Source organism: Enoplosus armatus, chromosome 9 (assembly GCF_043641665.1).
Source record: "Enoplosus armatus isolate fEnoArm2 chromosome 9, fEnoArm2.hap1, whole genome shotgun sequence".
Lineage (NCBI taxonomy): Eukaryota > Metazoa > Chordata > Actinopteri > Centrarchiformes > Enoplosidae > Enoplosus > Enoplosus armatus.
This window is the reverse complement of record NC_092188.1, coordinates 8,397,813-8,412,875: the sequence shown is the minus strand read 5'-3', so window position 1 is coordinate 8,412,875 and position 15,063 is coordinate 8,397,813. Positions and strand designations below refer to the sequence as shown.

The 15,063-nt window shown below is 41.1% G+C and overlaps 1 protein-coding gene across 1 annotated transcript in view; it reads right to left on the bottom strand.

The window, feature by feature from the left end:
• Positions 1-226: 226 nt before the first annotated feature.
• Positions 227-15,063, bottom strand: part of bcam (basal cell adhesion molecule (Lutheran blood group)) — a 47,175-nt gene continuing 32,338 nt past the window's right edge. Inside the window, exons 3-17 of the mRNA XM_070911931.1 lie at positions 14,833-15,049; positions 12,912-12,985; positions 12,701-12,797; positions 12,408-12,590; positions 11,536-11,657; positions 11,231-11,372; positions 10,580-10,695; positions 9,234-9,375; positions 8,680-8,804; positions 7,723-7,864; positions 6,755-6,778; positions 6,111-6,143; positions 4,236-4,377; positions 2,979-3,078; positions 227-1,538 (exon numbers count right to left, since the gene is read on the bottom strand). Of these exons, the coding sequence (XP_070768032.1) occupies positions 1,536-1,538; positions 2,979-3,078; positions 4,236-4,377; positions 6,111-6,143; positions 6,755-6,778; positions 7,723-7,864; positions 8,680-8,804; positions 9,234-9,375; positions 10,580-10,695; positions 11,231-11,372; positions 11,536-11,657; positions 12,408-12,590; positions 12,701-12,797; positions 12,912-12,985; positions 14,833-15,049 (1,662 nt within the window). The 3' untranslated portion in view covers positions 227-1,535. The remainder of the gene's footprint in view (positions 1,539-2,978; positions 3,079-4,235; positions 4,378-6,110; positions 6,144-6,754; positions 6,779-7,722; positions 7,865-8,679; positions 8,805-9,233; positions 9,376-10,579; positions 10,696-11,230; positions 11,373-11,535; positions 11,658-12,407; positions 12,591-12,700; positions 12,798-12,911; positions 12,986-14,832; positions 15,050-15,063) is intronic.

Genomic DNA, 15,063 nt, shown 5'->3' with positions numbered 1-15,063 from the left:
TCCAGTGTACAACAAAGTAAAAGGGCACGTCAACCCGCTATCAAACCTCTCTGGCCTGCCGACAGTGTAGGGGAGAAACAGAAATGCCAGTCTTGCGTATCTAAACACAGAACCATTCCTGCTGTGACACTCAAAACTCTTTCATTTGGTAAAAACTAAAAAGGTACACCACATACTCCAGCAACAACCCCCGATCCCTCCCACACCTTCCCTTCCCTTCCCTGCTTTTATCAAACTAGAGTGAACCTGTGGCAGTGATTTCTCTTAACAGGTGAATGTGTGACTACTGCGCCGCAGTCCCCTGAAAGCCCCATTTTGTTTTCATGTGAAAAACGACAACACAGCAGGCCGCAGACCATTTCACCTAAATTCCACCAATTTTACAGTGAAAGCTGATGATAATTGGGCTTTCTGAGCGGAACCGCTGCGTGCTGTGCTGGTGAGAATGGTTTCATCCCAGAGTAGAGGACTGAGAGGCTGTGAAACACTCGGTAAGAAATGGTAGCAATTACGGTCCCGGGCCAGCAGCTTAGCAACCACAGACACTTCAAGCTCGACATCACGCACAGTACACCTCCTGCTTGATAAGACAGTGTAATCAGTATTTAAATTTTACAGAGAAAACAGGAAAGCAAAGTAAAACAAGTGAACAACTGATTACTAACATAATATACACATATGCTGGAAATGGCAAGGAATTTGTACAACCTAATAGCTTGCTTGTTTGGTGGCTTTTTAGCTGGATTTAAAAAAGACAAGCAATTTTAGAGAAAGGATTGGCATTATTAAATGCCTGGGCTGTTTCTATGGAAAGTTAATTTGGGAAATTGGGGAAAAAAACACATTCACAGGTGGCAAAAATGCAATTAAACAAACAGCACTAAAGCAAACACAGAGCTTATTTGAGCGGAAATGTTACAGCAATGTGTGCCAAACAGTGTGCTTAGGGATTAAATGTTGTGAGCATAAATCATCACTCGTTATTGAGGTGAATAAAACAGAATGGCAGTTTGTGATTATTTTCCCCCAATAAACCCAGCAGAGAGCACAGAATTTAAGTGCAGACTCCAAGACAGACCAGACGCTCAGTGTTACACTTGCACGCCGACACGCTCCAGAAAAAACACAGCGGCTTAATGGCATTTTGTGTTTCATTTGGGGTAGATAAGAAAGATTCTGCCACTGTGTTTGGATTGTGTCAGCCACGCCTCACTGTACAGTTCTGTTTCCGCAGAGGAGTCAACCAAAGGCGTGATTGGTGAATAAGGAATACGAATAAAAAGAAGCCATGATAATAATGTCATCCAGTGCTGTCACATTATAGATTTTGCACATGTGTGGTTTTAAACATGTGGTAGTGTAGATGGATGGAGTTTAATCTTTGTTTTGGGCACCTCCCAAACCAATTTCAATGTGCCACCTCTTACTGTCCCCCTCAGTCTAGTGTAGTGAATAAAAATGAGCCCTGTTGTCTTCATAACTGCTCTCCTCCTTCCCTTCATCCCTCTGTCGGTTACTTTCATTGTCTTGTTTCATCACTGTCAGAGAGAAATAGAGAAAAACACACAAAGAACTACATAAATATAACCAGACTGTATGAAGAGGTCATGGTATCTTGGCTGCTGCTTGTATACAATGTATACAATGTGCCTTCCTCCTTTAACACATGCAGTGCAATTTGTTTGGTCAGTATGTGAAATCTAAATTAGCAACAAGTATTTTTGGCTCAATGTATGCCTTAATTAGAGAGCTAACATGGAACAAGGGCAGATGTAGAAAATATAGAGCATTTGATAACAGAATACTATATTTCACAACACTATATCACTGCTATGTGTTGGCATTATAAGCTGTATGAATTGTAAGTTATTATCCTATTATCCTATAAGCATTCTCCTAAATAAATCTGTTGTAAAATGTACAAGTTAATTTGAGAATAAAATTAAATCTGTCTGTGGCTGCAGCCTTTCAGAAGACAGCTTATAGGGTGATATTTTCTTTTTGTGACATCTCTGGAAAGAAACATCGCTTGATTGCATATGGAGAGACCGATTTTTACATCTTCTCGTTATATCCATTTCAAAAGCAAAGCAAAATGTGTCTGCAATCTCCCTGCAATTCTGAAATGTCACACAGTTTGCTGTCAGTAGTTTCAAAAATCACATAAAACAAGACTCGCTTAAACTGGCTTTTACGTTCACGTCAAATGTGCCACTACCGTGATATTCATGATGAAATGTTTCACATTTGTGATGACATTTTCAGATGACTCTGTACAGCTGTCACAATCCATCATTTGAGCTGCAGGGACAGCTTTCTCAAACCTGCTTTCTTTGAACTAAAACTGACTTTAGACTCTCAGTCAACATGACTGGTGTGTCTGAAGATATTTCTGTTGACTGTAAAGCTTGTGTTTATGTCAAACTGATCGCACTTGCTATGAAGGATCTTTGTAGGCAAGTTTATGTCTACATGACCACTCTCAGCCTCGTGGTGTTGCGATAAAGCCAAAGATGACTGCTGACTATCATACTACTTTAAGTTACTATTGCTTGCGTCTACAGGTCTGAACAATAATTTACTTTGTTTGGCTACATTTACAGGCCAAGTTGAACTGATTCTCGGGCTGGATACAAATCAAAACATGACTATACTCTTTGGAAAATCCCCAGTTTCTTTTGGTCCTCTGTGATAAGAGTCTGCATCTCACAGGCCCGACCACAAACAGTGACTAAATGAAAAAAGTGACTAAATGGAAACTATTTTAATGTGAGAAGCCCATTCAGATCAGGAATGGCTTTGTTTTCATCCACTGCACTGTACTTACTTGCTGAAGTGTCCTTGACTTGTCCCTGCATACCATTAGTCTTTAGCATCATGACTCACAGTCATGAATGAAGAAGCCAGTAATCCTTAACTATTGAGTTTATCAAATAGGAAACTGGTGCACTGTAAGACAAAGACAAAGACTGCCTCACCTGTTCTGTGGACGGTCTCTTGTTGAGGAGACCGGCCTCCTCGTTGGCCTTGTCTGTCTTCATCTCCACCACAATGTCGTTGTTCACCTCTCCAGTGGCCCTGCAGAGCAAGCGGGAGAGAAAAACACAGAAAGATGTAAGAAAAGGGAATTATTTGCCTCACCTTGAGTATTTGCCTTGTACAGCTAATGGATCTAGACATGACTGAAGCATGTTGACTGCCTTTTTGACTTCTACAAAATGTTTTTGACATAATCAAAATGTCAAAACATGACTGCTTTAGAGACCATTAACAGTTTCTCTGTAATGAATGGGGTATACTATAACTCTTTAACTTTTTAAGATTTACAAATCTAAGATAAAACTGTTTTCCACCTAATTAAGATATCCTAGTAAAGTAAAAAGACAATGCAATGTCTTCTTGAGGATTATTTCATAGCAGAGACTTTTGGAGATTTTCAGACTGTAATCTCCATACTGATATGAAAACTCTCAAACCAGGAACAAAAAATGGATAAAGTTCACACAAATTTTGAGTCTTCTTCACGCTGCACAAAGAAAATGACAAAATGGCTTCTGTTTTATGATCAGTCATTTCTTCAGCAACCAATTAAGCATTATAAACAATGCATAAACATATTTATATTCATATTTTACACACATTGTGTGAATGTATGCCAGAAGTACTAGAGCAATGATGCTGACACACTGACTGTTGGGCCAAATATGGCTTCTTCGAAAGATGGGGAAACCCAGCATGTTGCTCAGCAGAATGTAAAGGAGTGGAGCAATCAAGACTTCTGGCGGAAAGTTAAATAATGCAGCTCTGTAATAATTTTACTCTCATACTGGAATTGTCATTTTCTTTTCATCCAAGATTGTCTTCATTTCTTGAAAAGCGTAAGTCTCTTTTATTTCTATTGGATTTATTTATCCATTTGTTTACTGAATCATTGATGCTTTGATGTGCAATATTTCCTCATTTTATTAACTTTATCTATTTTGTATGTACACAAGCTGGAATGTACTTTACTTCTTTTATGATCACTTTTCTTTGTAGAGCCCCTAATAAATCTACTTCTGATGAGTTTGTTTCCCATCTTTTTCACAAAGAACATCCTTACAAACAGCACCACAGTGTACTTTTCCTTTAGTGGTTATTGAGTCACATGAGGTAATCACAGCCAACATTAATCCCTTCTACCCCCTATTCCTCCCCTCCCTCCCTCCTTCGACCCCCCCCTCCCGTCTACTTACACTTCCTTCTTGTCCTTCTTGCTGCAGGGCAGCTTGCTCTTCTTGTTCAGGAAGTAGATGAGGGCCACCAGCAGCAGGAGCAGCAGAACACACACCACCACGGCTATCACCACCCCGCTGGAGCCTCCCTGCTGCTTGTCAGCTACAGCGCCGCAATGGAGGGACACATGGAGGGACGGGTGGTGGGGTGGAGGGTTGGTGGGATGGTGGAGGGAGGACAGAGGTGGGAGGAAGGTGTGGGGGGGGGGGGGGTGAGGGATTGATCACAGTGGAGGAGGTGGGAGGAAGGTGGAGGAAATGGGGAGTTTTTGATTTGGTGGTAGGGAGAGGGGCATCATGAGGGGTGTGAGGGGATGGATGTGTTTGATTTGTGGGGTAGAAGAGAGTGAGGCAGGGGCAGGAAAATAATTTCATTTGGAATACCACAGGAGGGAGAGAAAAGGCGATGGGATGAGGAGGGGAGGATGGAGAGAGGGAGAGGATGGGGACGGGTGGGGTCCAGATGAAGACAATGGATGGATGAATGGGTGGGTGGAGAGGAGAAGGGGAAGGAGCAGGGGCGGGGAGTGGGATGTGGGGTTAGCCTAACTTTTGAATGCAATGACTGAAAAGCTATGGGACCCAAAAGCGGGGCCTGTACACTCACAGATAATACTAGACAGCTGACCAGAGCCAGAAAACAACACTGAACATACTCACCCATCCACCTACACTTGTATTACCATACTTGTGAGGACATGACACAACAATAATTTGATCAGATTAAATGTTGTTCTACATAAACTATAACATTTAATACCTGTTTTTATTTAAATATGCTCGTTTGCTTTCTTGTCAGTACTTCTGCTTCTCTCTGTGGCTAAACTGAACTCAGCATGAGTTAAATTAACTACAAAAGCTTTCAAAATGGATGCAGATTTGAACATAACTCCTCTTTGACTGTGATAAGTGGCTGTGGTGTAAGAATGTCATTATGCTCTGAGGTGTACTTATATGCAAAATAACCACGTGGAGGAAAGGTTCTTTGCCTGCATGTTGTTCATTACTGTCTTACATAAGGACACCTGAAACATTTCCACCTAAATGTTTCTTTTGTCGGCCATTGTGATACACTTGATCTTCTCTTTGAAAACCAAAATAATGAAATTATTTCAGTTTTAGCAAATCATTAGGGCAGGGTGATTCACTGGATATATTCAATTTGGGACCACATTGAAGTAAAAGATTAAATGAAAAAACAAAACATACAAAGAAAATGTGATATTACTGCTGAACAGTACAGTAGCTGTGGTTCAGGGAGTAACGTCTATCATATTTGTAGTAGACAACATTCCTGTAGAGCTGAAAAGATTCATCGATTAATTGTTTAGTCGATAGAAAAAAATAATCAGCACTTTTTTTGGCAATTCATTCATTGTTTCAATTAAAAAAAACTCCCTAGTTCCTGCTTCTCAACTATGAGGATTTGTTGTTTTTCATTGTCTCATGTTATATTGAATTGATAGTTTTAGGGGTGATTGGACAAAACAAAACATCTGCAGACGTTAATGTAGGTTTTAGAAGATTGTAAGAGGCATTTTTCACAGTTTCCTGACATTTTAGCGACCAAATGATTCGTTGAGAAAATAATCAGCTGATTAATCGAAAAGAAAAATATTTCAAAGTCGTGATGGAGACTGACAGCAAAGTTTCTAAATCCAATATAAAAGTCTGTCCTCTCAACTACAGTAATACAAGTACGTTTACACAAACACATTAGCTCTTGTAAGCACAAATACATTAACCTGTGTGTGCACACAGACATCAACACACATACAGTGACTTACAGTTCTAGACGAACGCCATACACATGTCAATAGGGTTAGCGATACAGACCTGACTTAAGCACAGGGTTTCCAGAGAGCAGCACTTTGAAAGAAAGAGAGTTTCTCAGTCCCATAGCATAGCAAAGCAACAACCACAACACACACACACCGCTAAGAGCATACGCACATGAAAGCTAAGGTTACAAGATCCTACACACGGCACCCCGGCGAGCGGAAACGACGAAAGGGAAAAGCGAGAAACAAGAAGGCAGTCGGAAAGAAGAGGTGACCAAAAAGGAGACACAGTGAAGAAGCACAGAGAGGAAAGGAAGAAATAGAATAGAATAGATTCCTTTATTGTCCCCAAGGGGCCACAAAAGTTGTAGTAGCATCCACAAAATATAGGACAGACATCATACAAAGGTGACAAGAGAAGAAGAATAACAATATACAATATCCACAGTGTTCGGTAGCAAGAGGGCAAATATACAAGATTACAGTACAGTGGAGGGAGAGTGTGAGTGTGTGTGTGTGTGTGTGTGTGTGTGTGTGTGTGTGTGTGTGTGTGTGTGTGTGTGTGTGTGTGTGTGAGATGGAGGGGCCGGGGCAAGAGGAGAAGGGTGGAGGGGGGATTTCTAAATTAAAGGGTCTGTACAACAAAGAGTCCTGAGAGAAGGAGGGAGGTGAGGAGGAGGAGAAGGGAGAAGGCTCTACCTCTGTTGGCCGAGTTGTCAATTGCTGCAAGAGAGGAGAAGAAGAAGAAGAAGAAGAAGAAAGGTTTCAGTTTGCAGGTTGTGGTGCCAGTAAAAGAGCAAAAGAAACCAGGATTTGGTTGCACCAGCTCTTCTTAAATCCATTACTAAGACTGTGCAAGTCCCTCTTAGAAACTACTAGCTGGTTTCAAACTAGTGATTTACTAATTTAGATTATACTGAAACATCTTATGACTTCAGCAACCGTGATGTGTAAATTGGTTGCTAGAAAACATGTATAGCACCATGTCCAGTCAAAAGCAATCGACTATGTAAACAGGAAGTCATTGTAGCATCACAAGCTATAGCATGACTTCAAAAAATGAAAACTGTTTTAGGAGGCAAACGATATATTGAACCTAACATCTGCTTACATGGAGAAATATGAGTTTCAGAGTTAGCAGTATTGATGCAGTTTAGAATGAGTGGAGAAATATCTGATTAAGCTAATGCAGCTAATGTTATTTAGTCATTTCATGAGTATAATTTAAAAAAATCCATGTTCACAAACATTCATTCATTAAACAGCAGCGTCAGGTCTGGTTTGTCGACTATATTCCGTATGTCTTTTACTCATTTATTAGCAAGCTAACATTGGTTTAGTCAGTTAGCTCAGTTAGCTACACAACAGTGACACCCAGTAGTTTCTGGGTGTATATATTAGTAACAACTAATCTCTACATAAGAACTAGTTTGTGTGGTGCAACCTGTCCACTTAGTGAACACACACCTGTTTCACCTTTTTCCAACAAAACATGTTTCATCAAATCAAATACTTTTTAGGCTCATTACGAAAACACATCTCAGTATCACGACTAAAGATCAAAAGCCTGCAGTGACTTGAAGACAACATCCTGAGAGACAACATGAAGGGGAGGGAGGGAGGGAGATAAAGAGGCTTTATCGCTGCTGTCATCTCCTGACACTGACCTCTTTTGAGAGATACCGCAAAGGTCTTGCTATCTGTTCCGTGCTCGTTGGAGACCTCGCAGGTCACGCCGTCCTTCATGATCTCGGCCGTGGCTTCTAGAGTCATGGTGCTCACCACCTTGTTACCTTCCACTGATACTGACTGGCAGGAGCGAAGAGAGATGGAGGAAGGACGACAAAGAGAAGACATGCATTTTTACATATTCCTCCATCATTTCTTGCCTACATTTTAAATCTGTGGCATAGTTTCCTGTTCTTAATATACTGCGCTCATTCTTTCTTTGTCTTAAAAAGTCTGGTTGTTATCATTTGCACACTCTACTGATCTGATCTTCCCTTGATTCTCATTTCTACATCAAGATCTGCTCTCTAAAAAATGGTCATTTATGCAAGTTTAAATATCTCTCATCTTTGGTCTTACATACATCACTATTTGCTTCTGAAATGTTCAGAAATTTTTCAGAAGCATCAAGTTTTATCTCATTTTATCACTTTATTTTATGCAGTATTTCAATTATGAAGCTGTATTCCCCCTGTGTCGTTTCTTTAAAGCTGCTTCGTATGGGATTTCTTTTCAACTATATCACATCAATATGACATATTAGAATAAAATATTACTTTCCATAGTCCCGCAAGCTATTTCTCTCCCTCTTTTTTCAATTGCTTTTGAAGTCTAACATACCAGTATACCGAGAAGAAGAGCTTAAGAATTTATGATAAATCATGCCTCAAACTTCACATCTTGACCCAAATGAAAACCCTAACAGTGATAGCTCTGTTTGTTTGGAATACAACTTCACCTCTGTTTTTATAGTTTTACTTGTGCAATCCCTCCCAGGAAAGTAGCAATTACATCTGTTTACATCTTGATTCCTGCTAACTGTAAGGAAACAGATCAGGTAATCGTATGTTGTATTTTTATCTCCACTTGTCTCAATTGTGTTTTCACATTCGCACCTCCTTTCCTGAGGGCTTCCAGGTGAACTGAGGAGCGGGAGAGCCGTAGGCCGAGCACTTCAGGGTCACCATGTCTCCTTCCTTCCCCACCTCTCCCACAGCTGGAGTCTCAATCATCGGCTTTCCTGGAAAGGGCGTGAGAAAGCCAGTCACCAGGGGGGAACTTTCCACAGCACAACACAGCAAAAGCTCAAATGCGCGTATATGCGCACACACACACACACACACTGTAAATAATTTTAGGCTGGTTCAACTTAATAACACAAGTTCCCCCCAAGCAAATAACAAAAGATTAGTTAATTCTACCAAACTCCTGTATGATGTTTTACAGTGCACGAACAGTTTCATCCCATGCTGACACTAAATTATAATCAGAATAGGAAGCCACACCTTCTGTCAGTTGCATCCTCAAAAAAAACATAACAATACAGATGCTGATGTGATTGAAATATTTACAATATAGTCTTGTCCAAACACAGTTTCATTTGTTTTTTAGAGGTCGACTGTGCATGTAGGTCTGTGAATGTGTGTGTGTGTCTATGCGAGTGTGTTACCTTTGACAGTGAGGTTGACACTGGCCTGGGAAGTCAGTCCTGGCACAGATGGCACGGCTCCAACACACATGTACTGTCCAGCTTTATCATAGGAAACGTCTTGTATTGACAGTGTACCATCCTGAGAGAGCACCTCAGAGCCCTGCATGAACACACACACAGAAATAAAACCAACTGGACTCACGCTATCAGCCCTCACTTCTTTCTTTTTATTCTCTGTGTGCGAATATAAAAGCAGAACAGCATTGTGAATATCTAGTTTGAAGGCGCGCTGCTATGCTGGGAAAGCAGAAGAAGAAACCTTCACACACACTGTTCCAAAGCGCAGTGATAACAGATCAAAGTCAGTCCGCCATGATGAACCTGCCTTTTGCAATTCCTCTCAACTTCTTCTCATAGGAATAAGAATAAACACGCTCTCTACCCAGAAAACCAGCAGTCGGTGAGTTTATATCACACCCCAGGAGACACAACAATAGATACACAGGCTACAACAACAGGCCTGACACTGGAGGAACACTCTGCACATCACAAGTGGAGGAGAAGAGATGAATACCAAAAACTCCACTGCTACCACACCAGTATCAGAATGTACTGATCCTCTTCAAAGAGACTGTAAGAGTTAGCAAATCGTCTTTTCTTTGGTTTGTTTACTGGAGAGAATAAATTCAGAGCATATATTTATTTTGCCACAGAAAAGAGTCAACAGAAGGAGCGCTTTCTTTGCTGTTAACTATTACATTCAGTCTGCTACACGCAGAGTGTGCAAACTTCAAATTGTTTTAATTATCTATTACTCTAATCAGCTGTTGCTGTTTCAGCACATCTAGCTTAACAATTCTTAGGATTTATGATGAATTATATAAGATGTCATTAGTATATGATACAGTACTGTATATAATAATGTACAATATGTATTGGTGTTGTTTATTTCTCATTCACAAAAAGGAACAAACACCAGTGTCCACTCTCCAGTTGCTGCAATTGGACACAACACAATGCAGCTTGTGTAGCAGGGCCACAACTGTCTTTAAAGGGAGCACTGCCACCGATCCAAAGGCTCCAGTGTTGTATGACAGCTGCGCACTAAGTAAGTTACTGTTGGTGTCACATTATGAAATTCTATGTTATCCAATGAAGAAACGTGGTGTTGTTAAAAACTTGCACGAAAGCTAATCCAGAATCACAAAATAGACCACAAATACGGAGCCCCAGGAAGGACTGAATAATTGTTCAACATCCAGCCAGTGCTGTTAATATGTAAGACGGTTTGCATTTAAAAACTACTAGACTACTTCTTTATGAAAGGAGAAAGGAAGGAAGGTTGAGAAAGCGATGAAACACACCTTTTTCCACTGAACAGTATGCGCAGTAGAGGCCTTTGTCTTACACTGCCACTCCACATTGTCTCCGAGCATGACGACTTGAGGCTGGGCAGGGATCACGCTCACTGGATCGATGTCTGACAGAGAGAAAAAGAGCAATTGAAGACACATGAAACCTGAGGCCCTCTATACATTCTAAGGAGTTAAAGAAGTGCCACTTACAATCAAAAAGCTTGTCATAGCTTAAACAACCATGTAATAAGGCTGTTAAAACAGCCGCACTAAGCAGAATATTTAATTATTTTTGTGAGTACAAAGCTAATGCACTTACTCTGAAGTTAAGCCCATTTCGAAGCCCAAGTTAAGCCTATTCCATGCTATCTCCGCTTAATGTGTGTGATAAGATCAAATTAGGGAGTGTAGTTGGAATAACATTAAAGTAACAGATGAACTGTGAAAAAGTGAATTGGATAGCAGCCTCCTGAAAGGATTCCATTAAAGCTCATTCTCACTCTAACCTTTTTAATTCTATGATTTACTGATGAAAAGAAGGGCTTACTGCGAAGGCAAAACTGCACAAACAGGAGATAAATTGTTCTTTATGTGTGTTTACATAATTCTGCAGTTGTGTGCATCTATGTGTGTGTGTGTGTGTGTCTTTGGCCCACTCACAGTGGACAGTGAGGGTGATTGTTCCACTCAAGTCAGCGTCCAGGTTATCGAAATCAGTGGCTGTGCACTTGTACACACCATCGTCTGTGCGCTTGACAGATTTCAGCGTCAGGAGACCGCCCTGAGCAGTGAGGTCTTTTCCCTGAAGGTGGAAGGACAGGGATTGGCATAGAGAGACATGAGTAAAGACATGTGTGAGAGAGGAACAAAGATTATCAAATTCTTATAAAAAGATGGGGTACTTTTTGCAAAAGCAGTAAAAACAACAAAACATTTGTGTATATGTACATGAAATGCACACGTACATCTTTAGTGAAGTCAAACTCAGGCTGAGGGTTTCCATCAGTCTCACACTTCATGGTAACAGCATCGCCCTCTTTGACTGGATCAGTGTTGAGTAGGGAAAAGGTTGCCTTCTCAGAGGGATCTAGATGGACGAGAACAGATATGGAACAGGTGAAAATTCCTCCTTTGGATACATTTACACTGTTATACTGTATATCATCAGTCAGAGATGTGCAATGCATTCCAGAAGGGATGTTTAACTTTCCCAGTACCTCCTCTTTCCTTGCCTCATCATTCTTCTTTAGCAGAATCAAATTCCACAGTGTTTAGCAGGAGGAAAGATATGCAACCAATGAAATGGGTCCAGGAAGTAAAGATAACACTAATAGCTGTTTGTTGACAATGTTTAATTTTGAAAAGAATATGTTTTTCTTAAAATGAAGAATGAGGATGGAAGATAGGGAGAGGCTTAGATAAATAGATTCATTTTCAAATATCAGGGGTCTTTTTTTGCCATGCCATGCCAGCGGCTCTACGAATGTCAAGTCTCAACCACTTTGGTCCACATTAAAAATACCTCAACAAGTATTGGATGGATTGCCATGACATTTTGTACAAACATTTATGGTCCCCAGACGATGAATCCTAATGACTTTGGTGATCCCCTGATTCTTCCTGTAGTGCCACCAGCAGGTTGACATTTTTGGCTTTAAGTGAAATGTCTTGACAACTATCCAGTGCTTTGATTTGTGACCAAATACTAGCTTAGCTTAGCATAAAGTTTGGAAACAGTGGGAAACAGCTAGCCTGGTGCTAAATCTGCTAACAAAATTTGACTACCAGCACCTCTAAAGCTAACTGATTAAAACTCTTGTCCCTCCTGTCCACTCACAGTTGAGATTGATGGTGATGGTGTTGGACTTCTTCTGTTTGATCTGGTCTGCTGGCATGCTGTACTCCACGGTGCACTGGAACACAGAGTCCTTGTCTGCCTTGGTGGGCTGCATGTTCAGGGTGCTCTTGATAGTGTAGAGACCGGAGGCCTCCTTCACCACCGAGGGAATCATGTAGGTCTCTGACAGAGAGGAGGGATGGAAGAAGGAAGGAAGGAATAAAGTACACAGATTATCTTCTGCTTTGCACAGTTTATGATATTAGAATATATATTTACTATTAGACACGTACTCTCTTTCCTGTCCTTGACCTCAGGTAGGGGCTGGTCATCTTTGAACCAGATAATTCTTGGCTGGGGATGTCCATTCTTTGTCACACAAGTGCCAATCTGATATACATGGACAAATCGACCCAAAATGTTTGTCTTCAATGTTCATATGAAATCAGAAATTATGCTCACACGCAGGATGCACACACAACTATAGAAACTGCACACACATACCTCTGAGCTGGTAGTCTCTCCTGCAGAAATGGCCTGACTTGAGGGCTTTGTGAGTTCTGGCTTCTCGGGAGCAACTGAGACAGGAAAAGGGAGGGAGAGAAATCGTTATTATATCACTATGATTCACTGGAAGGAAAACCTTTAACGTGGATACAAGCACACACAAACCCGCACAGTCTACTCCCATGTATGCAGTTCAACGCACAATCCTGCTGACCTTGTTAATTAAGTTGAGCAGTAAATATCCTGCTTCACATTATTTCGCTGTGACCTGGTTCACATGAGCTGATAAGGGTCAAATAACACAAAAAAACACTCCCCCTCTCTCTGGCTCACTCACACACACACACACACACACACACACACAGGTGTGAGAGCTCCCTCTTGTTTCTCTGCTTTATTCCGTAGCTCACTTGTTCACATGCAAGGTCAACTTATCACTGCCTGCAGCTGTCGACTGCTTATAAAAATAAACAGTAGATGGGTATTCTTCTCACAGTCTGGCTCAATCATTTGTTTTTAGTCCTTTTTATTACACTGCTCCCAAAACTACTGATGCATTTTTATAGCCATTCCACATACTGTGCAATGCAATTAGATGTATAACGACAACATTCAAAAGCTGGTTTCTTCACCCTAAACGCTCTGACCATGACTAAAGCTCTCTTTTACAGCCTCTTACATTCAGCTGAATAAAGGTTTTTAGCCTTAAATAAGTAATCTAAATGTTGAGAGAGTTAAGACGGCACACGACACGCAGAGACGTACAGGCAGGTTCATTTTAAGTCCGTTATATTCTGTTCCTGCTTAGCAGACATACTGTTTACTCTCTACTGCAGGCCTCCCGAGAGAGAGAAACCAGACTATCACTGCTGCAGCTCAACCCACATGAGACCTCATAACTCAGTCCTATTAAGTTAAGGCAGGACAGACACACTATAATTCATCCCCCAATGAGCCAAGTGGTCGAATGAGGACAAAGAATAATTGCTGGTTGTGAGACAGGTTGTTTTCTTACAACTGTGGGCATCTAAAAGGCCTTTGTCAAATAGCAGTGCATTGAGGGATTGCCTACCACTGACTGGCCCATTCAAGATTAATAGCTTATTTTATGAGATTGCTTTAAACTTCAGTGCCTCTGAGTGCATAAATGTTAATGGTTAACTTGGAAGCTCTTTTTCAAGTGGAAGCTTGACTAAAGAAAGGCTTGTTTTGCTATTCTCCCAACACAAGTTTTCCCTCTTTAGAGTCTAATCCGAAATGCAAATGAATCGTATTCATTTTGGTTGGGCCACTAGATGCTAAAAGTGTGATTGATGTCTGCTCAGGGGTTGCTGTGGAAGCGGCAAGGACACAGCGGCCTGCATCAAGGGTCAGCCCTCAGCGCCTTGGTGATAAATCTGGACCGTTATTAAGGTGAGATATATGAGACATGACAGGTGTGATTGAACTATTCATCAATTGTGTCATGAGTGATTAGATTGTGGCTAATTGACCTCAGGGGAACTTATCAAAAGGAAATTGGTAACCTCAGGTTTTGGAAAAGTCCAACACTTGATGAAAAAATATTAGCTGAAGTCTGCTCTATTCTTGACAGATGTAGACGATTGTGACAAATCATACTTTATGATACTATATTTACATAAAGACATTTTGCATGGAGCTGCTTTGAGTCTGCGTGAAATGCAATCAGCAAAATGCATTACATGCATAAGGTACAATTAAGCCATTTCTAAATTAAAGTATGCATGAACACACACATAGATCTGATTAAAGCCATAAACCTCTAGTGGCAGTGACAGTAACAAAACAAGACATAAATTCCACTCATCACCAACTGATGGGAAAGTGAGGGGGGAGTCTCTTTGAAAAAGGTCATGTTAAGGTCATATAAAAGGCCAAAGGGCTCTGGCCGACTCACAGAAGACTTTGAGCATAGTGGCGGCATCTCCAACCCCAGCAGGGCCAGCGGTGACCTGGCAGTAGAAGACGAGCTCGTCAGAGGGTTGAACTGAGGAGATGGTCAAGGTGAAGTCCTCTCCGATAGTGACCCGTCCAGTCACAGGGCTGCCGTCATCGCTCTTTCCCTCACCACCCTGGGAGCGGAAAGCCACGCGCTTCCTGGTTCCCTGCTCCTCCTGAGTGGATGGAC